Here is a 27,509-nt window from a genome sequence, read left to right as displayed (position 1 = left end):
CAGACAGACCTCCTCTGAGCCGCATCCAGAGATGTTAGTCATTCTGGGGGAAAAGGAACGTTTTAAGGGATTTTCGGAATCTGGTCAAGCTAGGTTCTTTCCTCATTGATGTTGGGAGGGAGTTCCATAGCTGACCCGCGTTTATTGAAAAGCGGCGTCCTCCGGTCCTTGTTCTTTTTGCTCTCGGGATAGCTACCAGGTTTTCTTAAAAACAAGTGATTAAAGTTAACTCCACTTTCCACATTTTATGTAGGTTTGTTACTAGGTGCCGGAAAGTTTGCAATTCCTAAAAAGACATTAAAAAAATGTAAGGGTTGTGTCCATCTGTAACACAACTGGTGCTCATGTAAAGCGATCTGATACCTTCAGGTCGAGTTCGCGCTAGATAGAACTCTAAAAAGGTTTGTAATCTAACCCTATGTTTCTGGAGTGTAATGTGCAGACAACCTGAGTGCGTATTTTTCCCTAACAAGGGCGTACATTAATATAAGACTACAGTCCTTCTCAGCAGAAGAGTATTTCCGTGCTAAAAACAGCCCTTTGAAATAAGTGACCCACCTATCTGAAAGAAACATGTTAGTTAGATTCCTCACCTTAGAATATCCCCATGCGTCAGGCTGGATCCGGAAAGTTTTTCGTCAGCAATACCCCTGCGTATCGCTAGGCGTCGTCTGCGGCTCCGCGTCTGTCGTTGGCGTCGTGCGCCGGGATGACGTCGTCGGAGTACTTATACGCCGCCCTCGCACGCTGACGTCAGTTCTTCTTTTTTATTTTTTATGTAGAGGCTACACCAAAATAGACCTGTATCGTCGGAGGACGTACGAGGGGATATCGGAGACGGTGTCTCTTTGGAGTGGTGAGTACATATTGTTGGGTGTGGCGGTAAAAATATCTTGGAGGCTCCAATGTTCTAAGATTATTCCTAGCGTTACTATCGTGGGAATTCTGAGCTGTGTTTTTATTAAGAGGAGCAGACGATATCAGTGGGGTGAAGTTTGCTTTACGATATTTGTAGTCAAATAAAGGCTCATTAGTGTGAGGTGATGACAGACGGCTGGGAGAATTTTTGCAACAGTATGGCTGCACTAATATTGCTATCCCGTCTTTTGTCTACTTTACTCGATGGTGCATAAACATCCAGAGTGTGACGAGCACCATCCCCCGCAGTCCCGGGTTCAGAATAAAAACTCGTAGATTCTTGTAAGTACAATGAATTTGTAAAGAGAATAGCTCAGTTGAACCATAGATTTGCGAGGAGATGTTGATTTTTACTCTCTGGGGCTCTAGAGACACTAATGGCTGGGCAAATCTTCGTTTTAAACGTTTATGCACTGTGAGTACACTTGCAGGTCCTTGATTAAGATTTTTTTGCACTTACGCCACTGAGGGGTTCACGTGTGGGGTGATGTCCGCTTGCACGGGTTTTAGGGTTTTGGTGAATGAATAGGCTGCAATGAAGGATATTAATCACTTAAATAGACGCATGGGAAATTCAATTGGAGTAAAGGCTAATGAGAAAAACTATGAGTCTGGAAATCACAATGTGTTTTCCCTCTTTTGTTAGGTCTCGCCTGACCCAGCGCATGCGCTGGTCTGGCGAGACATTTTGTGAGGGCTCCAAAAAGTGCTACCAGGCCAGCCTAGACCTACAGTGCATGTGCGTGGGCGCGCGCGTCGCGCTTTACCGCGATTACTTTCACTTTCGCGGCCGCTTTGATGTTTGATCGCGATCACTTTCGCGGCCACAAGGCTGCTTTGATGTTCTCCGATAGGCTTCAATAGATTGCAGCAGTTAAAACAAGCATTGGCATAGCCAATAGGTCTCGCTTTTGGGACCTTATAAGTGTTTAGTTATGCAACTGTTGCATGGTTAAACACTTATAAGGTCCCAAAGGCGAGACCTATTGGCTATGCCAATGCTTGTTTTTTCTTGTTGTAGAATTGTGTATCCTCTTGGAAATCTCCAGACAGAGTGACGTTGGGGCAATACCCTAATTTACAAAGTAAAAAGGTAAAGAATACCTGATTAGGGGTACAGACCAGCAAATAGGGACCAACACCCTGATGAATGCCAGTGACCCGGTTGGGCGCGTAAAAAAGCTGGCAGAAACATGTTGGTTTTTGCAGTGGGGATTGAAGGGTCGTTACCTTCCCTGAATACCCCATACCGTTGGTTTTAATCCTGCCAGAGGTTGACAAAAATAAAATTTGTGGGTTAACCTCGAGACAGTTTTACATCTATATCTGCACCTCTCTTGGTCCCTTCTTCCAGGAGAAGATTTGTTTTCCTTTTTGAGTTGAGTTATACTTTTGTGTTTCGATTTCTTTCTTTATTACTCTACCCTCACCACTACTCTTCATCTTCTTAAAAAATTGCGCTCCATCCAAGGTGTTGGTCTGCACCTGGATGTATGATGCGGCCCAATGATGAAGCATGACACTATCAAGTGTGTGAGGGCAGTATTAAGACATCTGTTGATTTTCCCACGTTTAGCGTCTAGTAAAGTTATTTGTGTTATTTAGTGTTTCTCGGTCGCGTTTGACTAAACATCTGTAAGGGAGTCAGAGAAAGTTCAATCCCTTGTCTCTTCAATTTTGTGATATCCTTCTTTTTTCCGCGCCAGACAGCGCCGATCCGGGAAGAGCTTACCCCTTAGTCAATTTTTGACTAAACTTTTTGTACTCTTTTTGGTCTCTTGTCGACTCTACTCTGGTGCCAGTAGGATGCCTGGTTTCAAACCCTGCGACTCCTGTCACCGACTGATGTCGGTTACGGACCATCATCGCCGGTGCCTTTTCTGCCTGGGGTCCAACCACGATTCCGAGTTGTGCCTCGACTGCCAGGCCCTTACTTCAAAAGCTAGGCAGGAGTGGTCCTGTAAGCTCCTGGAGTACCGGCAGTCGGCTCCGCGCCGTTCACGGTCCCGGTCGAGGAGGAGGTCGAGGGACCGGTCGCGGAGCCGCAGTAACCACCACTCGTCCGGTTCCAAGTCTTCGGGTAAGTCTAAGCATGGTAAGAAGTCCAAGAGGTGACATCGCTCTTCGGGCTCCCCTCGCTGGTCGCGCGACTCGGCTGAGGGCTCGAGTGGTACTACCCACGCGGCTCAATCAGAGCCGCAGGAGTCGCGTCCTTCCCCATACCCGCCGGTCCCTGGGACCGACGCGACTCCGGCGGGGATCAGTGCCTTCCTCTCGGCCATGAGAGGCCTGGCTTCGCTGTCGATGCTTGCCGGCGCGCCTTCGGGCCCCGTGGGCTCGACTGGGGGGGTAGCGGGCCGGCGGCTCCGGCCCTGGCGTCGACGTCGACTCCGGTCCCGACGCCGTAGGTCCCCGTGGGATCCAGGCCTGGATCCCAGACGACGCCGGTCGACCTCACAACCCCTCCGCCGCCGTCGTCGCCTTCGGACAACGCCGTTCCCCGGTTCAGTCCCGGTCCGGGCCTGGCGTCGTAGCGGTGGCAATCTCCTCTTTCGCCCGGCTCCGATCATTCCACCTGTCGGATGACCGTGACGACTGGGAGGGGTCTGAGGACCCTCTGGTCTTGCAGGCCTACTTATCACAGGACTGGGCAGATGAGCTGGGGGATGCCAGTGGTCTGGACACTTCCCCTGCCACTGGCTTCATCTCTCCTCCGACTGTGGCTTCGGAGGAGGGTGCTGCATTTTCCGTGGTGCTGCGCAAGGCGGCCGAAGCCCTTGGGCTGAAGCTGCCTGCTGTGGCCGTGAGGACAAACCTCCTCACTGAAGTGCTCTAACCGTCGGCAAGCTCCTTGGAGCCTCTGCTGCAGTTTAACGAAGCACTAGTGGACGTTCTGAAGGGCACCTGGTCCAAGTCCTCCACAGGTACCTCCTGTGGATCGGTACGTGGCCCGGCCCCACCGCCCTGCACCGGGCGACCCCAGCTTTCTGTCCCAACACCCCACGCCCGAGAGCCTGGTTATCCAGGCCTCTACTTCCCAGTCCTCCTCCCCGTCCTCCTTCCCGTCCGCTCCCCCGCATCGGGAATCCAAGAGGCTTGAATAGTTCGGTAAGAAGCTGTTCTTTTCCCTTAGTTTGGGACTGCGGTCCTTGAACACTGCTTGCCTCTTGGACCGTTACTCTCACTCCCTGTGGGATATGGTGGAGGACGTGCTGCCCCAGTGTCCGGAGGAGGCCCGGATGCGGCTCGCCCAGGCTCTTGCCGACAGGCGGGATGCAGCGCGACACGCTATCCGATGTGGACTAGACCCTACGGACATGCTGGGTAGGGCGATGTCAACTACGGTGGCGCTCCGCCGCCACGCCTGGCTGCAGTCCACGTCTTTCCCAGGGGATGTCCAGAGCACCCTCATGGATATGCCCTTTGATGGCAGTCGCCTTTTTGGTGAAAAGACGGATAGTGCGCTGGTACGCTTCAAGGACTCCCGGGCTACGGCCAAGTCCTTGGGACTCTGGGCCCTGCGACCGAAAACTTCTGCTTTTTGTCCCTTTCGTGGCCAAGGAAGTGGCGCCCCCTCACGTCCGCCTAGCCACCGGCCGCAGACCCAACCTGCACGCGGTCGCGGGCGTGGATTCCTCCGAGACGGTACTGGGGGACAACGTGCCGGTCAGTCTACATCTAGCCCGGCAGCATCCGCCTCAAAGCCCTCCTAGTCCGTGCTTTCAGGCCCATTCCACGCCAGGGGGAGGCAGAGTTCGCCAACACCTGCTCCACTGGCATTCCATCACATCGGACAGGTGGATGCTGCAAATCGTCCAAAGGGGCTACTCCCTCCCCTTCGAGACGACCCCTCCAGCCATGCCACCGCAGTACCACCGTATGTCGGGGGATCACTTGAATCTTCTGCGGGAGGAGGTTACGGCCCTCTTGGCCAAGGGGGCCATCGAGCGCGTTCCTGATCCAGAAGTAGGTCGCGGTTGCTATTCCCACTACTTTCTGGTTCCCAAAAAGGGCAAAGGGGGCCTGCGCCCTATCTTTGACCTCAGGAGCGTCAACGTCTTCCTCCGGAAGGAACGGTTCAAGATGCTCACCTTAGCTCAGGTTCTGGCTGCCCTCGACCCTGGAGACTGGATGGTTGTGTTGGACTTGCAGGACGCTTATTTACACATTTCCGTCCTGCCGGCCCACCGGCGTTACCTGCGGTTCACGGTGGGCCAGGAGCATTTTCAGTTTACCGTGCTCCCCTTCGGCCTCACCAGTGCCCCTCGGGTGTTCACGAAAGTGATGGCTGTGGTCGCAGCTCATTTGCGCAGATTGGGGGTTCCAGTCTTCCCCTATCTTGACGACTGGTTGTTGAAGGCGGGCTCGCCCCAGGCAGTCTCCCACCTCCAGACTACGGCTGACCTGCATTCGCTGGGGTTCTCCATCAATGTGCCAAAGTCACATCTGAGTCCCTCCCAGAAGCTCCTCTTCATTGGAGTGGTTCTGGACTCGGAGCAGTTCCGGGCTTATCCTCCAGAACAGCGGGTCCGGGATATTCAGGCCCTGATTCCCATCTTTCGGCCTCTATCCCGGGTTTTGGTCAGGTTGGTGCTGCGGCTTCTGGGTCTGATGGCCTCCTGCATCCTGCTGGTACATCACGCCAGGTGGCGGATGCGGGCGCTGCAGTGGGACCTGAAGTTTCAGTGGGCCCAGTATCGGAGCAACCTGTCCGCCCATGTCTTGATCTCGGAGGGCACTGCAAGGCAGTTGCAGTGGCGGCTCACGGACCGCAATTGGGTCAGTGCCACATCCATCTCCCTGCCCCAACCGGAGCACGTAGTAGTGATGGATACGTCCCTCCTGGGATGGGGGGGCCACATGAGAGAGGCGGAGATCAGAAGACTCTGGTCTCCGGCGGAGTCTCGGCTCCATATCAACCTTTTGGAGCTGAGAGCGATCCGACTTGCACTGAAGGCATTCCTTCCCTCTGTCCGGGGAAGTGTAGTGCAGGTGTTCACGGACAACACCACCGCCATGTGGTATTGCAACAAACAGGGCGGGGTGGGGTCGTGGACCCTTTGTTAGGAGGCTCTGCGCCTCTGGACATGGCTGGAACATCATGGCATCACCCTGGTGGTTCAATATCTGGCAGGCTCTCTGAACGCCAGAGCAGACTAACTCAGCCGCCGGTGCATGATGGATCACGAATGGTGTTCAAGTCGGACGTGGTGCAAGGCCTCTTTCGGCAGTGGGGAGAGCCTTAGTTAGATCTATTCGCCACCGCAGAGAACGCGCAATGTCAGCAGTTCTGCGCGTTGGAGTTTCCAAGGCAGCACTCGCTCGGGGACGCCTTTCATCGCTAGTGGAGTTGCGGTCTGTTTTACGCCTTTCCGCCTATACCACTTCTGCCCAGAATGCTGAAGATCAGGTGCGACCGGGCCCAAGTCATCTTGGTGGCTCCGGATTGGGCACGAAGGTAATGGTATCCCGAGTTACTCTGTCGATCGATCCCCCGATTCGTCTGCCTCTTCAGGAGGACCTTCTGTCGCAGCAGCAGGGGACGGTGCTCCACCCGAACCTGTCCAGTGACCACCTCCATGCGTGGAGATTGAGCGGCGGCAGTTGATGCCATTTGACTTGCCTCCTGAAGTCTGTGATGTTATTTTGGCAGCCAGGCGTCCCTCCACAAAATCGGTATACGCCTGCAGGTGGAACAAATTTGTGGCATGGTGCACAGCAAAGGCTGTGGATCCCCTTTCCGCCCCTCTGTCTGAGGTTCTCCTCTTTCTTCTTTCTTTGGGCCAGCAGGGCTGCAATAACACCTGCCAGGCTTGCTCCTCAATTTCTTTTTTTTAAAATTTATTTGTTGCAAGAAAGTCACTAGTTTATACGCTTTCCTACAGACCATAATCTTATCCTCATCCCTAGGCCTTTGCTTCAGGGTAGCCATATGATTCCTATGTGTCCTGACGCAGTTATGGTCGAACCACTTGTCCTCCTTGCTGTTACTATGTTTAACTCTGGACAAAAAGATTAGAGGAGATCTGCTCACATAATCTATTAAAGGCATTAAGGACCACCTCATCCTGCATGCCACTTTCTAAAGACTTTGCAATGTCTGCCACCTTCACCATATGAATGTTTTCTAAGAAAACCTCCGGGATCATTCTGTCCTACTTCATTTTGCGTGTCTGATCCTTGGTGCTACTGTCCCTATTAGGGAGACTTTTCCTTGTGTTACCTTCCACGCCTAGTACCCAGGCCAGTTCCAACACTGTGGTGTTATGTTCACTAAAATTATTCCTGGATGCTCTTAGGAACGTGTCTAAGGGGTGCAGATAGAATAATAAAACGACAACCCTCACCAGTCAATTGGGGAATATCTTCACCTGCCCCGGTCTGCCCCATACAGTACAGGTTACTGCCTGCCAAAATATCCTCCAGTAGGTTGAGCGTTCAAAGTGTGTTACTGAGGAGCTTACATTAAAAGACCTTTTTGCTAAAACACAAACTCGTTGACCCAAATGTACATTAAAATCGCCAAGAATTTTTACCTGATAATGAGGACCTTTTCTCCACATAACTTTCCAGAAAACACTTTAAATCAGAGATGTGTTTTATTAGTATTCTCTTGTCAAAAGAATGGTAAAAGTTTACTGCCAACAAGGATGGATTATTCTTGAATATCAACAATACCGCCAATAAATTGGGAGCGTTTGTTACCACCAAGGAGTATAAGGGGATCTTGGGAGGGACTGAAATAAGCAGGGCACCTATTGCATGCCCCGCGGGCGAAGGGGAAGCAGCTTTGAAGGAGGAGAAGCCATCTATATAAAATAAATGTTCAATGTCCCATGTTTCTTGCATAGCCAAAATGCGATTACCCCAAGAATTTCTATTATCCTTGCATCATCCCTTTTGGTTTTAAAGCGGCTCTGAACAAGGGCTTTGACATATCTGGGATGCCTTAGATTATTTATAATTCAATCCCCATCAATGTTCTTCCCATTCCTTCCTACCCAACCAGCTCTTCTCACCATAATAATGTGTGGAGACGAGGTGCCCATTCACTAAGGTCTTGTCACTCCAGTGTTTTACCTTGTGTATGAGGTCTGCCGTTGTTTCCCCGCACCTTCTTTAATGGGATAAACCCCTTTAAGACCCCAACTAATGGTGTAGGTTTACAAGGAAGATGTAATAGAGCAGCATCGCCCCGTGATGTGGATAACCTCATAAGATCAGATATATCGTGCTCTTTACCCCTACACTGCTGGGTAACCTCCTGGCCATTTGCTCTTTTATAATGAAGTGCACAGTGGGTCCCATCCCCAATCCCTTGCAGAGATAGTGTAGCATGTTATGCCCCTGGCGCGACATGACTGGGCCCTTCTGACACCTCCACAGAGCCTGCAGACTGAGGGTCCTTAATACCCAAACCACCTGCATCATCATCACAAATATCAACAGGAGACCTACCCGGCCCCTTGTATACAGCAGGTAGAACTTCACTATGGGTGACCCCCTTAAAAACATCACACTCTAGTAGGAATGCTTAAATAACTTCGCCTCATTCTTCTTAAGGCACAATAATAGAGGTGCCAAACAACTTTTAAACAAAGCATCAAACTTAGGCAGTATCATATCTAAGATCTCACATCTTGGAAGATGCCTTGAGATCCCTTGATCAAAATGTCCTGTGTCTTATGATCCTTCTTGACTTGTCCTCAGCATTTGACACCTTCAAACATGAAAATCTGATTGCTCTTCTTCAACATAGGATGGGTCTTTCGGGCCCTGTCTTAAACTGGTTTGCATCTTTCTTACAGAACTGCACACAAAGAATCAAAGCTAACTATTCCCTTGCAACCAGTACCCTGGTCTCTATTGGAGTACATCAAGGCTCCACACTTTCGCCAACTCTTTTCAACCTGATTATGGACCCACTTTCTGATATTCTTAACCATTCATTACCATATGTATGCTGATGACACGCAACTGCACTTGAAGATCTCCTCTCCAGAGGACATTAAAACTCTAACAATGCACTCTTACAAACTCAACAATGGCTAGCCCAGAACCATCTTTTGTCAAATACCCTCAAAACACAATTCCTTCTGATTGCCCCCCGCAACCACTCCACACCTACCCTGGACTGGCTTAAACAACTCACGGCTCTTAACTGCACCCCTCATATTGTTGACTCTGCTAAATCGTTGGGTATAACCTTGGATAGACACCTTAATATGCAAGATCACATCAGTGCAACTACTAGGAGAGCTAATCTTCAGCTAAACCCCCTTAAGAAAATCATGCCTTTCCTTCCCCCTGAGGACATCCAGCCTGCAGTATAATCCCTAGTTATCTCACGCCTGGAATATGGTTTGGTGACCCTTGCTGGGCTACCTAAAACTAATTAGGCTCTGCTCAGAGCCACCCTAAACTCCTCGGCCAGGCTCATCACAGGCTCCAGAAAACATGACCTCATTATGCCAGACCTAATTCATCTAAACTGTCTATCGAAGCTAAGATACATTTCAAGATAGCTTGCTTGACGCATAAAGCTATTCACCACAACACCCCGGTTTCACTGCCAAAAAAGCTTGAACTATCTGGCTCGAGTCGGACCTTAAGAACCTCTACCACCCTACTTTTGAAACCTCCCAAATTCAAAAAGAAAAGACCTTACAATCGTGCTTTCTCAGGTCTTGCTCCAAGAATTTGGACCGCTCCTCCTCCCGAGATGCGATCCAACCCATCCCCTGCATCTTTCAAGAAACATGTTAAATTGCTAATCGTGAATGTCCATCAACAGCATTAACCGTGGTACCTTCTCAAACCGCATTGTTCTCAGGTTTTGATATTCTTTTAGAACAGTTGTTCAAATTGTAATATTTTTTTCTGTCCACTTGTTATCTTCTTCTATTGACCTGCTTATACTGTATACAGACTGGCTGACTCCCCGTCCCCCCTTGGGTTGTATATCTACGTATTTTTTTCCATTGTGTTGTTTTACTTTTGCTTGTGCCATTGCGGGCCTCGTACCACCTGATATGCACAAATTGAACCCATTCAATTTATAAACATCTTTTTAACATGCTGGTTTTATAGCTTGCCATAAGCACTTTGTTTGTCCCTCTCAATGACCCCACTTTTGTGTCCCATCATTGTGACCAATGGTCTACCAGTCTTGGTCTACCCTGGACCCATGTCAGTGACCTCTGTTGTTTCAAAGGTTTTACCAAATGTGCCTCCTGTTTGTGTTTTGTAAATGTTTGATAGTGTTTCTCACGTAATCCCTGTGTGCTTGTGCGATAGCCAACAAATTCAGAATAGCTCTTTATATATATTCTTCAGCTTCAAGGTAACTACCATATTCATTGAACTAAATACTCATAACTCACGTTCTGCTCTATTAAAGTATGTGGGCGATTGTCTAATCGATTTTACTAGAAACATTTAAGACCTACATGTAATAATATCAAAAGTGAATTTCTGTGCTTTTCTTGGTTACTGGGTGTCTTAATGTGTCTGTAAAGTTCATTTTTTTTCTTTCACCTCAGACTGTAATTGTTCCCTGGTCCTTTCTTTTTGTCCCGTCATAACAGAATGCCGTTTTCTTCTCTTGTTTTCTTAGCTTACCTTTTTCCCTTAGCACTCACTATACTAGACATGCTTTCTCAATGAGTTCTTCTTTAAAAGAGTGGGGATTCCTTGGTTGTCGGATTGAATGCTTATCTTATTGATCCTTGATAGCTTGTCTCTTCGTTTGTTTTTACCTCCAGTTGACCAGTTACCTGGTAGTAACGTGTAGTTTGGCTCAGTGTGCAAGCTTTTTCTCTACCCCTGCCCATCTTTTGATTCTTTTTATTGCAAAGGTAAAACAGTCTTACTGTTGGATGTACCACCTGAGTCAGCTATCCTCCACATTAAACTAAAGGTGACCACTTCGCTCCCCTGCCTTCAATAGGAGTTTGCCTTTACCTACCCTGTGTGGGTGATGCATAGTTTAAAAAACTGCATGAGCTGCTGGTTTCAGTGGGTTTAATATTGTATCCTCCCGGTACTGCTGAGCCTGACTGATTACAACCATCTGATGCTGTATCAAAGACAAAAAGTGCAATGATTAGGTGGTTGTGCCAAACTTCCTGCAAGGCTAACTACATGAAGGATGGTAATTAAAAATGTTTTACTGCACTGCCATGCTGCAAAGTCCCCAGCACTGATGGCACTCTAAACAAGGTCACATGGACTCAACAGTCTTTCAAACATACTGATCCACTTAAGTCCACTCCTGCAGGGTATCATCAGTACTACAACAAGCTTCTTTGGTGATCACCATCCAGAGTGTAGAGGATGCTGGGTCCCCTACTCCCAACATCCTGGAACAGCAGTGTTAATGTGTCCACTGACACTTCTGCAGTGCATGCACTTGTGATGACCTCCACAGAGCTTAAGTTGGACGCAGACCACATTTGCTGCTGTAGGTGAATTGTGGTAACTTGCCTTGCAGGCCGCATCATAGTGTCAATGTAGTTAAATTCTCATGTAATCTTGGTTAGACTGGTCTCCATATTTGCTTGTACAATAGAAAGGAAACAATCTACATAAGATTTGTTGTTCTCTGAAATAGTGTGGCATTATCTTTACCTGGGCATCTGCCCCCTTTCCCATTCCTCCTCGCTGTTGGGTGAACCTCGTTCTGTGAGACTTGAACAATTGAGCCATGTCGGAAAGGCTTTATTTTAAATCCATGATTAACCTAGATTTTTTTTTTATATAAATCTTTTATAATAAACATACATCGGTTTAAATAAACAATACAGAGGAATCAATCAATTTGTACATTGTAATAAGCACGGGAGGAAAAGTGGTATATCATTACAGAAGAGGGAAATGTCACGGGGAGGTGGGGTCATCTTGTTCAGTAGAGCGAGACGGAACACACATCTCTCCATGGTAGGCATTCCTAGGACCACCAGACACAGGACCACTTTTTGGGGCATCCACTGGTCAAATACACGGTCTTCTCTCTAAACATACACCAATCAAGGTCTCTTTCCCAGGCTTCTAGTGTGGGTGAGTGAGTTGCGCCCCATAATTGGGCAATATTCCTTTTCGGAAGCATGAACCCTAGTGTAACCTGTGTCTGGAGAGTGTTCAGGTCTGTGGGTTCCCATATGTTCAGGAGGCACCGTCGCGCCTCTGGGCGGAGACCAACATGGAGCACCTCGTTGATTGTCATGTATCTTGAGCCAGAAAGAGCTGACATATTTACACTCCCAGATGATGTGCATGAATGTTCCCATCTGGCCACAGGGCCATTTGCATTCCCCATTGTCAGACCTCCCCATATGTATCAAATGAGGCCCGGTGATGTATATTCTATGGAGGATCTTAAGCTGTACTAATCTAAGGCGCGCTGGAATAGCAACCACTCTGGGGAGGACACTGCAGTCTGACAGTCCTCATCATCCATTGCAATCCCATCTTGCATCCATTTCTCCCGCAGTGATTGGAGGGATCCGTCATGTTATTGATTAATTTCTCATAAATTAGGGAAATAGTTTTTTCGGGTAGGTGACTGTCTAAACTTTTGTCTTCGTAGGGAGAAGTCTCGGGAGGAGTAGTGCCCTCAGGTAGAGAAGATTGGAGGGAGTGTAGGCCCTGTGCATATCGGAAATTTTCCTTCTTTGTGAATGGTCACTGTGGTGGCAATTCTCTGTTCCCTGGGCAACGTTCCAACCTCCCTGGATTCCTCCACCTTAGATTTTAGGTATGGTGCGAATTTATCGGGTCGCAATTTGTATAGTTCGATGGGGAGGCCATTGGGACCAATGGCTTTCCCCGAGTTTAGGAACGGGTTGCCTAAGCTATATCATCTGTTGTCAAGGCACTATCCATAAAGTTTCGGTCTGCTAGGGAGAGGCTGAGAAGCTTGATGTCACGCAACAATTCCTGAGAGTCCTCCTCAGTGTGTGAGGTCACTGTCGTATAAACGGTCTGGAAATGACTGGCGAATCTGTCAACTATTTCTGTGGATCAGTAATGGAAATGTTGTCTTCTACCCTGATTTCCGGGACCAGTCTGCTCGCCCACTCTTTTCTGTCCAGCCACGCTAAGAGTTTCCCTGCTTTATCTCCCAGGTCATAAATCCTGCCCAGGCGCTCCCTACCCAAAGATTTGACCCGATCAGTAACTAGGGCTTTATAGTTGTGGTGTTTCAGGCTAAGTAAATGGAGCTTCTCCGGCGTCACCCTGGATTCCAGCTCACTCTCCAATCTATAAATTTCAGCTTCGATGTCTAGGACTTCTTTTTGTTTATCTTTTTTTTGAGCCAGAGATCCGTGACAAAGCCTGACCCCTAATCACAGTCTTGAATGCGTCCCATAAGGACTGGAATGAGGACACGGACCCCACATTGTCAGAGAAGTATTCGTCAATAGCTTTAATAAGGTGTGTACGGACTTTCGGATCGCGGAGGTACCAAGGATTAATTGGGGCTAATTTTCCTACTGTGCTCTGGTTAAGGACCATGCGGACCCATACTGGTGAGTGATCAGAGATGCCTAGGTGCCTGATTTTGTGTATGTACGCAACTTTTGCAACTGGCACTGAACAGTAGTCTAAACGGGAGATGCTGTTACGTGCCCCAGAGTGAAAGGTGTGTTGTCTGGTCTGGGTGATAAGTTCTCCACCCATCAACCAGTCCCATGGCTTCGAGAAAGTTTGGCAACCAGCGGAAGGATGACCCTACCTCTCGTGGGGGATATCGGTCCAGTGTGCCCGATACCACTGCATTAAAATCACCCCCGAGGACTAGAAGGCCATCTGGAATAGTGAGTAGGACCGAGCCCAGGTCCGCAAAGGTGGTACCCTGCAGGCCTGGAGGGACGTATACGGACATGAATGTGATGGGATGCCCCTCCCACATTCCCAAAATATCAACATATCTGTACCGATTGTCTGTCCATGTGGTGCTTATAGCAAGGGGGAGCGTGTTTTTCACCTTGATACTCACACCCCGGGAAACTGAAGCAAACCCCGCATGTGCTACCATATTGTATCCTCCTCTATGCATCGCCTTACATACGTTTCCGATCAAGTGTGTCTCCTGGAGCAAGACAGTATCCGGTGCCTACCGTTTAATATATTGGAGAACTACACTGCGCTTGATTTTGTCCCCGAGCCCGTTGACATTCCAACTCAATATTTTAACGTTTCTGTCTCCCATAGCACTTGCCATTCAATTAGTAAATCTCCGCATCCTCTGTAATAAAATCAAGATCAAGCACCGATGCAGAAAACATAACCATAGAAAAAAAACAATCCCCCACCCAACAGCCCCCCACCCTGCTGCCCTGCACTCTTGGCTCAGAACTGCCCATACAAAACTTGCAGAGTGCCTGTCGCCCTGAAATAGAACTAATAGCAGAAAATGTAAGGGCGTGACAACCCGTTTTCATATTCCCCCCACCCCCCCCATGCTCTAAACAAATAAGTACCCTACGCGGGTCACACACCAAAGTTCTGGGTGTCCGCCATAAGGAGGGAAAGACCCCCGGCCGCCACGCAGTCTGTTACCTGTCCCGGCCAGACTTAATAGTCAGTCAGTAATGGGGAGACTTCGTGTCCAGGTCGGCCCAGTCAGCCGTGTGCCGGAGAGGCAGCATCAGCCCAGCATTGCGATCTAGTGAGGCCCGTTCCGTCCGATATTCAAGCCAGTCAGCGGTCTCCTCCGGTTGTTCGAAGAACCAGGTTTTTCCTTCCGCCTCCACTCGAAGACTTGCTGGGAATATCATGGAGTATTTTAGTCCCTTTTCTCGAAGTATCTGTTTCACCATAGTGACGGACCGTCTTTGCGGCTGCACTCGTTGCATAAAGTCTGGGAAGAAGGATTCTCGTAGCGGATTGCGGTCCCAATTCTAGCATTCTGGGGAATCACGTCTCTGTCCTGGAAATTTTGCACTCTAACCAGTATTGGGCACGGGGGGGGGGGGGCTTCCACTCTTGGGACGACCTCCGGGGACCCTTTGCGCCCTTTCAATAATAAAAAACTTACTGAGGCCTTTGGGTTTTAGATGTTGCAGGATAAGGTCCTCTACAAAAAGGTCGGGGGCCTGCCCCTCAGCTTTTTCTGGCACGCCTAAGATGCGCAGGTTGTTGTGGCGTAAGCGCCCCTCATAATCATCTAGTTTGAGTTCAGTGGCTTTGCGAAATGATTGCATGTTCTGCAGTTCACCTTGAAGCTGGGCGACATCATCCACCAGACTAGAAGTGGTGAGTTCCACCTGTTTAACTTTTTCAATAAGTTTGGTGAGATCGGCTCGGATCAGGTTGACCTCGATAGCAATGGTGTTCATTTTATGCTCCAACGTGATTTGTCCAGAGGTGATTGCCTTCATAACGTCTTTTAAGGACAGTTCTTGGTCCTCTCCTCCCTGCTCACCGGCGGCGCCACCCCCAGAGTGCCGGCCCTGGAGCATGTCTTTAGGGAGGGTGTAGCAGTCAAGTCTGTTTGTACTGTTTTCGGTTCCTTCGCACTTGCGGCTTTGCTCTTCTCCGTTGCTATATTGATTTGCCGTCAATATCCCACAGGATCATGAGCTTCTGTTTCCGGTACCAGCCGTGAGCCCACATGGCGTGGTGGCAAGACCCAGTCTACGTCTGCCTGTTGCCAGTTCTATTCGAGCAGGGGTGCATTGTGGAGCAACAATACTGCCACACGTCCCCTAAATGTTCATTCTTGCACGAGGCTGATGGCAAAGGTGGATGGAATCGAGTACCTCCGACACTGCCTGGACGTCCTGCAACTCCCGCCAGCGCAGCTCAAAGATGAGCAGGGGGGTAGGTCTGAGCCTCCCAGGTGGTCCTCAGCCCCACCAGCAGGATTACGGACGTCCTTTTCGAGGCTCCTGTTGCCTACCACGTTTCACCGCGTTTCAGTGAAAAATGGGTGAAGGGCACGCTCCTTGCTTCCCTCCGGGCTCCCGCAAGGGCCACAGGTCCGTTCCTCTAGGTGCAATAAACGAGGGGGGATGGGGTAGGGCGCTGCTAGTGCCGCCACACCTCGGGCCCCCTCCCACCTCCCCTCCGATACGCTCCCAGCCAAGTCATAGCCGCCGCCAGCCTCTTCCTCCGCGCAACCTCTGGACTGGCCGCTGAACGTTATCTCCCCAGGTGCTGCCGTCAATGTCTCAACCGGAGCGGGCACGGCTCCGGGAGCTCCGCCGGGTAGATGCTCTGTTTACTTCTGTCTGCAGGAGTGCGTCGCGCTCGTCATGCGTTGGTCATGCCGGCCGTGCATTGCATTCTCCTCGGCGGCAGGTCCTCAAATTTGAGGCCCCTGCTTCAAGGCTCGCGTAGGCCTGCCACTTGCGGAACCCAGAACTTTGGGCTCAGGCGGTTTGTGGCGGCGGGTGTGACCAAAGAGCTCCCGCTTGCTGACAGGTGCGTTCTCCCGCATCAGGGAGTCGGATATTAATTCAGGATAGACGTAGGAGGGATAGGGCTCACGGAGCTAAAAGATCAAGCGGCCATTTTGCTCCGGGTCTTGGCCACGCCCCGATTAACCTAGCTTTAAAACGTGTTACCTGTAAGACGGCCTATTTAGTTGCATTTCTAAGAGTTGTTAGCACTATGGGCACATGACTCACGTACCATTTACCTAAATAATAGTGTATGCTCACTGTTTTTGCACACCCCGGGTATTTATTGCTCATTTATGAATCTGCACATTAATCATGTGATGAGTCTACCGTTCCCGAGACCCTCTGTTATAGAAGTAGCTGTACTCGACGTGGAACTAATAAGAGCTGTGTGTTGATTTTGTACAAAGCCCCACCCACCTCCCTTTATTAAGACTATTTGACCTCTGGATTGTTTCCCGTCTATAGAATTGCGCAGCACCTCCCTTTCAGAGAGCAGCTATGCCTACTCTTGCAGATGAAATGCGGCTTCAGTTGCTCCCACCATGCACCTCTCCGGTGTACAAGCCATTTTTTCTAAAACGCTAGCTTTATGACAGGCACTTTGTGGAGGTCGTACTTACCAACTTCGCTACCTGAATTGCTGCAAGTCTGCAGTTCCACCAGCAAGTTGTTTTTCTGCATTTAAACTGACAGTAGAGGGCTCCGGGGCAAAAAGATGGGTCACTAGTCTGTAATGTTGCACAGTTTGCCCGTCCACCATACCATATCTCTAGTCGAGTTATAGTAACAGCACTTTTTTCAATTGTTGGCTGAAGAGGATCATGTGTTTAAGATGCACATAAGGGTTAATCAACGTCACCTAGAAGGGATGTGACTGGCCTTGCAGCATGTAGACCGGTTTTCTTGAGGGTGAGCTCTTCCAACATGTTGATAATGGAGTAAGATTAAAGACTAAGAGTACATGGTGAGTAAGTACATTTCTGGTTGTGCTAATCTGCAGTGGCAAATAACCTCTTCGCAAATGTCATTCAGTTGGCATTTTGTAAAATAATGGGATTTTCTTGGGAGGGTAACGAAAGAAAATTATGCTGTCTTAAGTTCTAAAGTGATTATTCTAAGATTTGAAAGATACTGCTAAATTCTTTTTTTTAAAAGGGTTACCTAAAATCAGTTAGATCAGGCACCTAATCAGGCTGTCATAGGAAATTTGCATTTTATTACGTAAATTTGTGTTTTTTTTGTACGCAACACATCGTAACACTTTTTTAGAAGTAGATCATCCAAACACTTAATACCCAATCCATTTGCGTATTTTTTATCTAGATTTCACTGTTACTGACTCCTAAACAACTGCTAATTTTAACTATTTCATAAAAGAAAATGACTTCTTAAAATAAATTTATATTTTTAAGGTGGTGCCCCAAATTATTACCCAAACAGCTTCAGTGCACCTGAAAATCAGCCCAAAGCCATGGAACATTGCTTTAAGATCTCTGCCGATGTGGCTCGTTACAACAGTTCCGATGATGACAACGTTACCCAGGTAAAACGGAATGTGGTGGGTAAATGCCCTGCAACTGGATTTTTGTGGCATATTTTACAGTCCTTCTGAGCAACTTGATGCAGGAGTATTATTCAGGATTCTTTTAGCTCTGATTTCCATAATTCAGTTTCAGTGCACCACGGTTTGAGGAGCTTTCTAATCCTATTCTAATCCGCTGTGTATGTTGATTGTGAAGTAAATGCAACGTCTTCTGCAGATGAGTGTGTGCTGCGAAGATTCCCTTTGTTCCCTGCTCAAGCCTATATATTTGGTTTTATAATCATTTATGATTTGAACCTGTGGTGAGGTTAATAAAATATTGGAATTTAATTATTTTATACAAAGAAATGTGTGCCTAGAATGACGGAACTTAAACATTCAAATTTTGTACTCTAAAATGTTGCACGCTTTTTTTCACTTTTAGTTCAACTACTTTACTTTTACTTTTACAATCTTTATTTGATCACTTGTAGAGATCATTCTAAGCACATCTTATCAAACACATCAAATATAAATTAAGGAAAATATTGTAAATCAAGTAGGAAGCTTACAAGACATAGTAAATAAAAAACAAAACTGTGATTTTAAAATGTACCCAGTGCAAAAGGTTAATCCATTGACTTCCATAAGTCTTTCTTTTTGTAAGCAGGCCCACAGGAATGAGGCAACAGAAAAACAGACAAAAGGATCTGGGAGAGACTTTAGAAAGTACAGAGCCACCCTACAGTAGTTAACATTAAGGCGCCTTAAGAGTGGAAGAATGAAAGCCTCTCTTTCTCTATGGTAGAGTTTGCAAAACAGAACCAGGTGAAGGTCAGACTGGGGAGACTGATTGTCACAAGGGCATGGTGTCAAATCAGCATGCTTGTATTGGTTCTCTGGGAATCCTAACCTCAAGGGAATTAGGTTCATGCAAAAGCGGAGGAGAATGAATCTATGCTGTCTAAATGGAAGCCTGGATAGGTATGAAAATCCTTTCTCTGGTCTTTGCGGGATCAGGTCATATGCAAGTGACGCTTTTGGATGCCTCTTTTTTTCCCCCTGCGATTAAAATTTGCCCTCTTCATGAACAGATAAGTAATTTTCTGCCTGGAAAACCCTTCTACAGGATGCCGGTTCCCTGAAGATGTCAATCTGCTGAATTGCACTCAGGCCATCCTCCACATAGCTGAGCCAACCATTCCTATTATAATGCTCCAATTTCATACAGTCACTGATTATTCTCTGTGTTAGGTAAACGGTCGTTCTATGCCAGGTTGAGATCCATAGCAAGATTGGGGCCAGTCTAATTGAGTTTAATGTATAAGGCAGGCCCAGTTCGCTATGTAATATATAGTTAGAAAAAAACTGACGGAGCGACACCCTATTTTTGAAAAATGTATCTTCTATTGACTAGTTTCCCAATCTGAGCCATGCCCCATACCGACGACCTATATGTTGATGCGGGTTTTGCTTTTGCAAGGTAAATCTTTTTGATGGGATCCAGTGGGCTTGCACCCAACTTCTTAGCAAAGCCCCTTATGGCTTGAAGGTTTCTTTCCAGTCCTAGGGCCCTCACGTTTACCAAATTCGACCAGGAGTAATTTTTATCAAAAAGTACTCCCAGGGATGGAAAGGATTCCACTATCTCGATTTTCTTTGTTCCCAGATGGAAATAAGGGAATTTTCATCTTTTACCTGCTCCTGCTATGATGATAAAGGATTTGGATTCATTCAACCTTAGATCCAATCCAGCCAAAATGAGGCATACGATGTTATCAAGCCCTGCAAAGCTACCCCCGTCCTGACAATTAGGACGCCCTTCCCACTATTGGCGTATACCAATACTGGGAGGGGTGTACTTCCAAAGATACGCACATTCCTGGAGGAGTCAGTCAGGGCTGCCTCCAACCCATTTGGATAGATGGAGAAAAGAAACTGGGTGAGGATACAATCCAGTCTCCCTCCCCTCTCGATCTTAAATGAGCGTGTGCATTCCCCATGTGGACCATACCAGTCACAGGCAGTTGCATTAGCATAAAGCTGTTCGATGAAAAGGACTATTGTTCAATCAATCCCCATCCCCACCATCCTCTGCCACAGCCTATGATGGTATACACAGTCAAGGCCTCTGACAGGTCCATGAAGGCCACGTAGATCTTCCGGCCTTTGGCTTTAGTGTATTTGTCAATACAGAGGGAAAGGTTAAGGCATTGGTCAACAGTCCCTTTCCCCCTATGAAAGCCATATTGGGCCTTCATCAAGATGTTATGTTCCTGAGCCCAGTCCTCCAGTCTGGCTAATAGGATCCTACCCATAAGCTTTGCCGTAGTATTCAGTAGGGAAATGGGTCTATAGTTCTTGGGGCTGCACAGTCCCTCCTGTGGACAGGAACGTTGCCCGGCGCCACCGCCCTGCTCCGGGCGACCCCACATTCCTCTCCCACCACCCCACCTCCGAGAGCCTGGTTATCCAGGCCTCAACCTCCCAATCCTCCTTCCCGTCCGCTTTCAGGCCCATTCAACGCCAGTGGGGGGCAGAGTTCGCCATCACCTGCTTTGGCTTCTATCTCCCTACTTAAAAATCTGGACTATTGTGCTATGGTTCCAAGACGGGGGGACCCTCTATCACTATGCAATACGTTAGTTAGTAAGGGGGCCCAAAGATCATAATTACCTTGAAAAAGATCAATTGGAACCCATTTTGCCCTGGTGCCTTTCCTGGAATACAGGCCTTTAGCCCTTTTGCCGATTGAGAATTTTAAAATACCTTTTGACAGTTGCGTTGGACTCCCACAATGCAGAGTTAGTCTCTCAGCTGAATATATCTACAAAGTATCTGACCCATACATCCTTACTTACGTGAACATCCTGGGATGGGTCTTTAGGTTCTTTGAAATAGGGTGCATTTATAACTTTTCAGAACTCGCTGGAACTACTCAAATTGGCGGCCTGCTGGAAATTATTCCAAGATTTCCCCCTGATGTCCTTATCCTTTTCCTTTCTTGCGGTTTTATAATCTCTACGTAACCTTTTTATCTGCTCAGGGACTTTCAGCTTAGTCTTTAAGGCAACAAGAAGTGCGTTTTTGGCTTTTGAACAGGGTGAGTCAAACCAGCCTCTTGGCCTTGATCCATTTCCACGCTGAGGGCGAGTTATTGCGTCCTTTAACTTCTCTGTCAGAGCTGTGAACTGAGAGACTAGGAGTGCTGGGGATGTCTCCAAGGACAGGCATAATACAATGTTGTCCCTTGCTTTTACTATGGGTATATGGGCCATATTCTGCCTGGGACTACTTCAATTGGTACCCGTTTTTCCTGGATAATGAAATATTCCCTGATAACACATGCTGTTTAGTCCACTTATAGGGGGTATGTAAGTGAGTAATTAAAATTACGTGGTCACTATAACAGGTAAAAATAGTATCTGAAAGAAACACGTTAGATTCCTCACCTTAGAATATCCCCAGGCGTCCGGCTGGATCCGGAAAGATTTTTGTAGCAATACCCCTTGCGCGTCGCTAGGCGTCGTCTGCGGCTCCGCGTCCGTCGTTGGCGTCGTGCGCCGGAATGACGTCGTCTGAGTAGTTAGACGCCGCCCTCGCACGCTGACATCAGTTCTTCTTTTTTCCGCGCCGATCCGGGAAGAGCTTACCCCTAGTCACTTTTTGACTAACTTTTTGACCTCTTTTGGTTACTCGACTCGACATCTGGTGCCGGTAGGATGCCTGGATTCAAGCATTGTGACGCCTGTCACCGACTGATGTCAGTAACGGATCACCATCGCCGGTGCCTGTACTGCCTGAGGGCCGACCATGGCGCAGAGTCGTACCCCGACCGTCAGGCCTTGACGTCGAAGGCTAGACGGGAGCGGTCCCGTAAGCTATTTGAGCTTCGACACTCGGTTCCGCGTCGCTCTCGGTCCCGGTCCAGGAGGCGGTCCAAGGACCGTTCGCGGAGCCGCAGCCATAGACATCGCACGTCGGGATCTTCGGGTAAGTCCAGTCACTCCAAACATTCTAAGAAGTCCACGCGGCGTCCTCGCTCTTCGGACTCCCCTCGCCGGTCGCACGACCCGGCCGAGGGTCCGGGTGGTTCCACCCCCGCGGCTCCATCAGAGTCGCAGCAGCCGAGCTCGCCCCTCATACCCTCCGGTCCCTGGGACTGATGCGATTCCGGCAGAGGTCAGTGCCTTCCTCTCGGCCATGAGGAATCTGGCTCCGCCGTCGACGCCTGCCGGCGGGCCTTCGGGCCCCTCAGGGTTGACTGGGTGACCTCGCGTGCCGGCGGCTCCGGTCCCGGTGCCGTCGAGGGCTCCGGCCCCGACTCCGCAGGTCCCCGAGGGATCCAGGCCTGGATCTCTGCCGGCGCCGGTCGATCTCACGACGACGCCTCCTCCGCCGGCGCCGACACCGGTTCTGCCCCCGACGCCGTCCCCGCACGGCATCGAGCCTCAGTTTAACCCTATTCCGGACCCGGCGCTGGTACGGCGCTGTCCGACGCAGTTACCGGCGCCGATGGATAACCGCTTCATCCACCGTCCGGCTCCGATCATTCCTCCTGTCTACCAGGAATCGGATGATGAGGACGACTGGAAGGGGTCTCAGGACCCTCTGGCCAAACTGGCCCAATTGTCTCAGGACTGGGCAGAGGAATTGGGGGACGCCAGCGGTTTGGATACCTCTCTAGACGCTGGATTAATCTCTCCTCCGACTGTGGCCTCGGAGGAAGGTACAGCCTTTTCTGTGGTGCTGCGCAAGGCGGCCGAAAGCCCTGGGGCTCGAGTTGCCTGCTGTGGCTGTGAGGACTAACGTCCTCACCGAAGTCCTTCAACCGACAGCAAGCTCCACTGAGCCTCTGCTGCAGTTTAATGAGGCCCTCATTGACGTTCTCCAGGGCACTTGGTCCAAGCCCTCCACAGTCCCTCCTGTGGACAGGAACGTTGCCCGGCGCCACCGCCCTGCTCCGGGCGACCCCACATTCCTCTCCCACCACCCCACCTCCGAGAGCCTGGTTATCCAGGCCTCAACCTCCCAATCCTCCTTCCCGTCCGCTTTCAGGCCCATTCAACGCCAGTGGGGGGCAGAGTTTGCCATCACCTGCTCCACTGGCGCTCCATCACTTCGGACAGGTGGGTGCTGCAAATCGTCCGAAGGGGCTACTCCCTCCCCTTCGAGACGACCCCTCCAGCCATGCCACCGCAGAAACACCGTATGTCGGGGGACCATTTGCATCTTCTCCGGGAGGAGGTTACGGCCCTCTTGGCCAAAGAGGCCGTTGAGCGCGTTCCTGGTCCAGAAGTAGGTCGTGGTTGCTATTCCCACTACTTTCTGGTTCCCAAGAAGGGCAAAGGGGGCCTACGCCCGATCTTGGATCTCAGAAGCGTGAACGCCTTCCTCCGGAAGGAACGGTTCAAGATGCTCACTTTGGCTCAGGTTCTTGCTGCCCTAGACCCTGGAGACTGGATGGTAGAGTTGGACTTGCAGGATGCTTACTTCCACATCCCTGTCCTGCCGGCCCACCGGCGTTACCTGCGGTTCATGGTGGGTCAGGAGCACTTTCAGTTCACTGTGCTCCCCTTCGGCCTCACCAGTGCCCCTCGGGTGTTCACAAAAGTGGTGGCGGTGGTTGCAGCTCATCTGCGCAGATCAGGGGTCCCAGTCTTCCCCCTATCTCGACGACTGGCTGTTGAAGGCGGGCTCGCCCCAGCAAGTAGTCTCCCACCTCCAGACTACGGCAGACCTCCTGCATTCGCTGGGGTTCTCCATCAATGTGCCGAAGTCGCACCTGAGTCCCTCCCAAAAGCTCCTTTCCATAGGGGGAGTTCTCGATTCGGCGCAGTTCCGGGTCTATCCACCGGAACAGCGGGTCCTGGACATTCGAGCCCTGATTCCCATCTTCCGGCCTCTGTCCTGGATTTCGGTCAGGTTGGTGCTGCGGCTTCTGGGGCTGATGGCCTCCTGCATCCTGTTAGTACCTCACACCAGATGGCGGATGCGGGCTCTGCAGTGGGACCTGAAGTTTCAGTGGGCCCAGCATCGAGGCTACCTGTCCGACCACGTCTTGATCTCGGAGGGCACTGCGAAACAGCTGCAGTGGTGGCTTATGAATCGCGATTGGGTCAGCGGCAGATCCCTCTCCCTTCCCCAACCGGAGCACGTGGTAGTGACGGATGCGTCCCTCCTGGGATGGGGGGGCCATATGGGAGAGGCGGAGATCAGAGGACTCTGGTCTCCGGCGGAGACTCGGCTCCATATCAATCTTTTGGAGCTGAGGGCGATCCGACTTGCACTGAAAGCCTTCCTTCCCTCTGTCCGGGGAAGTGTCGTGCAGGTGTTCACAGACGACACCACCGCCATGTGGTATTGCAACAAACAGGGCGGGGTGGGGTCGTGGACCCTTTGTCAGGAGGCCCTGCGCCTCTGGACATGGCTGGAACACCAGGGCGTCACCCTAGTGGTTCAACATCTGGCAGGCTCTCTGAACGCCAGAGCGGACAAACTCCGCCGCCGGTGCATGATGGATCACGAATGGAGTCTGAACTCTGACGTGGCGCAAGGTCTCTTTCTGCTGTGGGGAGAGCCTTGGTTAGATCTATTTGCCACCGAAGAGAACGCGCAATGTCAGCAGTTCCGCGCGTTGAGTTTCCAAGGCGGCACTCGCTCGGAGACGCTTTTCGTCGCGAGTGGAGTTGCGGTCTGTTGTATGCCTTTCCGCCTTTACCACTTCTGCACAGAGTGCTGAAGAAGATCAGGTGCGACCGGGCCCAAGTCATTTTGGTGGCTCCGGATTGGACACGAAGGTACTGGTATCCCGAGCTACTCAGTATGTCCATCGATCTTCTGTCGTAGCAGCAGGGGACGGTCCTCCACCCGAACCTGTCCAGCCTCCACCTGGATGTATGACGTTACAACGCATACTTTTACAACGCATGCACTTACAACGCAATTTTTACAACGCAACATCCACTACAACGCATTCCATTACATCGCATGACACTACAACGCATTTTTAAAAACTACCTTTACAACGCATTCCATTACATCGCATACTACCTTTACAACGCATACCATTACAACGCATTATATTACATTGCATTTAAGGTAAGTGTTGGATAGTATAGGGGTAAAAATTACTATTCTAACTCCAGGGGGTGCACCAGTAAGGTAAGTGTTGGATAGTGTAGGGGTAAAAATTACTGTTCTAACTCCAGGGGGTGCAACAGTAGGGTAAGTGTTGGATAGTATACGGGTAAAAATTACTATACTAACTCCAGGGGGTGCAACAGTAGGGTAAGTGTTGGATAGTGTAGGGGGTAAAAATTACTATTCTAACTCCAGGGGGTGCAACAGTAGGGTAAGTGTTGGATAGTGTAGGGGTAAAATTTACTATTCTAACTCCAGGGGGTGCAACAGTATGGTAAGTGTTGGATAGTGTAGGGGTAAAATTTACTATTCTAACTCCAGGGGGTGCATACTTACCTTAAATGCAATGTAATATTATGCGTTGTAATGGTATGCGTTGTAAAGGTAGTATGCGATGTAATGGAATGCGTTGTAAAGGTAGTTTTTAAAAATGCGTTGTAGTGTCATGCAATGTAATGGAATGCGTTGTAGTGGATGTTGCGTTGTAAAAAATGCGTTGTAAGTGTAGTGCGTTGTAAAAGTTGCGTTGTAAAGGTTGTTCCACCTACATGCGTGGAGATTGAGCGGCGGCAGTTGATGCCATTTGACCTGCGTCATGAAGTCTGTGATGTCATTCTGGCAGCCAGGCGTCCCTCCACAAAGACGGTATACGCCTGCCGGTGGAACAATTTGTGGCATGGTGCACAGCAAAGGCTGTGGATCCCCTTTCCGCCCCTCTTTCTGAGGTTCTACTCTTTCTTCTTTCTTTGGCCCAGCAGGGCTCTGCTCTGGGCACCTTGAAAGGTTATCTTGCTGCTATCTCTGCCTTCCTTCGGCTTCCTGATCAGCCTTCTCTTTTCAAGTCCCTTGTTGTTTCATGCTTCCTCAAGGGCATTACTCATATGTACCCTCTTGTTCCTTTCGTAATGCCTCAGTGGGACTTGAACCTTGTTCTCACTTTCCTGATGTGCGCTCCCTTTGAGCCCCTTCATAACTGTCCCATCCGTCTTTTGACTTTGAAAACTGCTTTCTTGGTAGCATTCACCTCCGCTAGGCGCGTGGGTGAGCTCCAGGCTTTGTCATCCAAGCCTCCCTTCCTTTCAGTTCTTCCGGACAAAGTTGTCCTCCGGACACGTCCTTCTTTCCTGCATAAAGTCGTGACTCCCTTTCACATCGGGCAATCTGTCACGCTGCCCACCTTCTTTCCGCCTCCGCGTCCTTCAAAAGATGAAGAGAGGCTCCACCGTCTGGACCCAAAACGTGCGCTATCCTTTTATTTGGACCGCACAAGACCGTTCCGGGTGGACGACCGAAATTTTGTTGGGTACATTGGGGCTAAGAAGGGTAAAGCTGTACACAAGCGGACCATCTCTCGGTGGGTCGGGTCGTGTTGTGTATTAAGACCTGCTATTGTTTGGCGAAAAAGGTTCCTCCTGTTGGGCTACGGGCCCATTCTACTCGGGCCACGGCGGCCACGACTGCACTGGGACAGGGAGTCCCCTTGCAAGACCTCTGTCAGGCGGCGACGTGGGCTTCGCTGCACACGTTTGCGAGACATTACTGCCTGGACAGCCAAGTCCGGAGGGATGGCCACTTTGGCCGTTCTGTTCTCGAGGACTTTCTGGTGTGATCTTGGTTCGCAGACCCACCATCGGGGTTGGTATTGCTGGGGTATCTATTCTAAGGTGAGGAATCTAACTAACGTGTTTCTTTCAGATGAACAAGTTACTTACCTTCGGTAACGATGTATCTGTAAGAAACATTAGTTAGTTAGATTCCTCACCGACCCACCCAGCCTCCCCGTTCTGCGAACCGACATCTAGGGTTAAGGTTCTCCCTTTCAGGGCCCTAGATTTTTTGGCACCAGTGTCGGTCTCTTGCATGGCTCAGCGTCCCTGGCGTGGAAAGCTATGTACAAGAACTGACGTCAGCGCGCGAGGGTGGCGTCTAAGTACTCCAACATCATTCCGGCGCACGATGCCAACGACAGACGCGGAGCCGCAGATAACGCCTAGCGAAGCGCAAGGGGTATTGCTACAAAAATCTTCCCGGATCCAGCCTGACGCCTCGGGATATTCTAAGGTGAGGAATCTAACTAACTAATGTTTCTTACAGATACATCGTTACCGAAGGTAAGTAACTTGTTCATCTGTGCGAGTGACTTGGCCACTGAATGTGGAGTTTTCTATGATGAAATCAATAGTGGACTCATAATTATTTCTCCCAAATGTTTTCCCCATGTATCCATCATTTGTGTTATTTAGTATCACCAGGTTTTTCATGTAAAGAATTTTAAGACTATCCCCATAGTTATTATGGATAAAATGAAGAAGGGAAATACCCTGATGGATTGTGTTCCCACACACTGTATCATCTTTATACTTACAAAGGTGGGCATTGAAATCCCCAACTCAAATAATATTTAAGGGTTCTTTTTCGTAGAACAATCCACTTTGTCCAACTCTCTATTTAAGTCCTCAACCACTGTTTTCCTGCGATCCCCCGCTTCAATATTATAAAAATTAAGAGGCATGGTC

General features: G+C 49.4%; 1 protein-coding gene across 1 annotated transcript in view; it reads left to right on the top strand.

The window, feature by feature from the left end:
• Nucleotides 1–27,509, top strand: part of LOC146859794 (catalase) — a 408,907-nt gene that overhangs the window by 311,158 nt on the left and 70,240 nt on the right. The window contains exon 10 of the mRNA XM_085643517.1: nucleotides 17,741–17,871. Within this exon, the coding sequence (XP_085499643.1) occupies nucleotides 17,741–17,871 (131 nt within the window). The remainder of the gene's footprint in view (nucleotides 1–17,740; nucleotides 17,872–27,509) is intronic.

The sequence above is a fragment of the Triturus cristatus genome, chromosome 3_1 (assembly GCF_964204655.1).
Source record: "Triturus cristatus chromosome 3_1, aTriCri1.1, whole genome shotgun sequence".
Taxonomy (NCBI): domain Eukaryota; kingdom Metazoa; phylum Chordata; class Amphibia; order Caudata; family Salamandridae; genus Triturus; species Triturus cristatus.
Note: the sequence above shows the minus strand (reverse complement) of the source record. Positions and strands in the feature narration are given on the sequence as shown.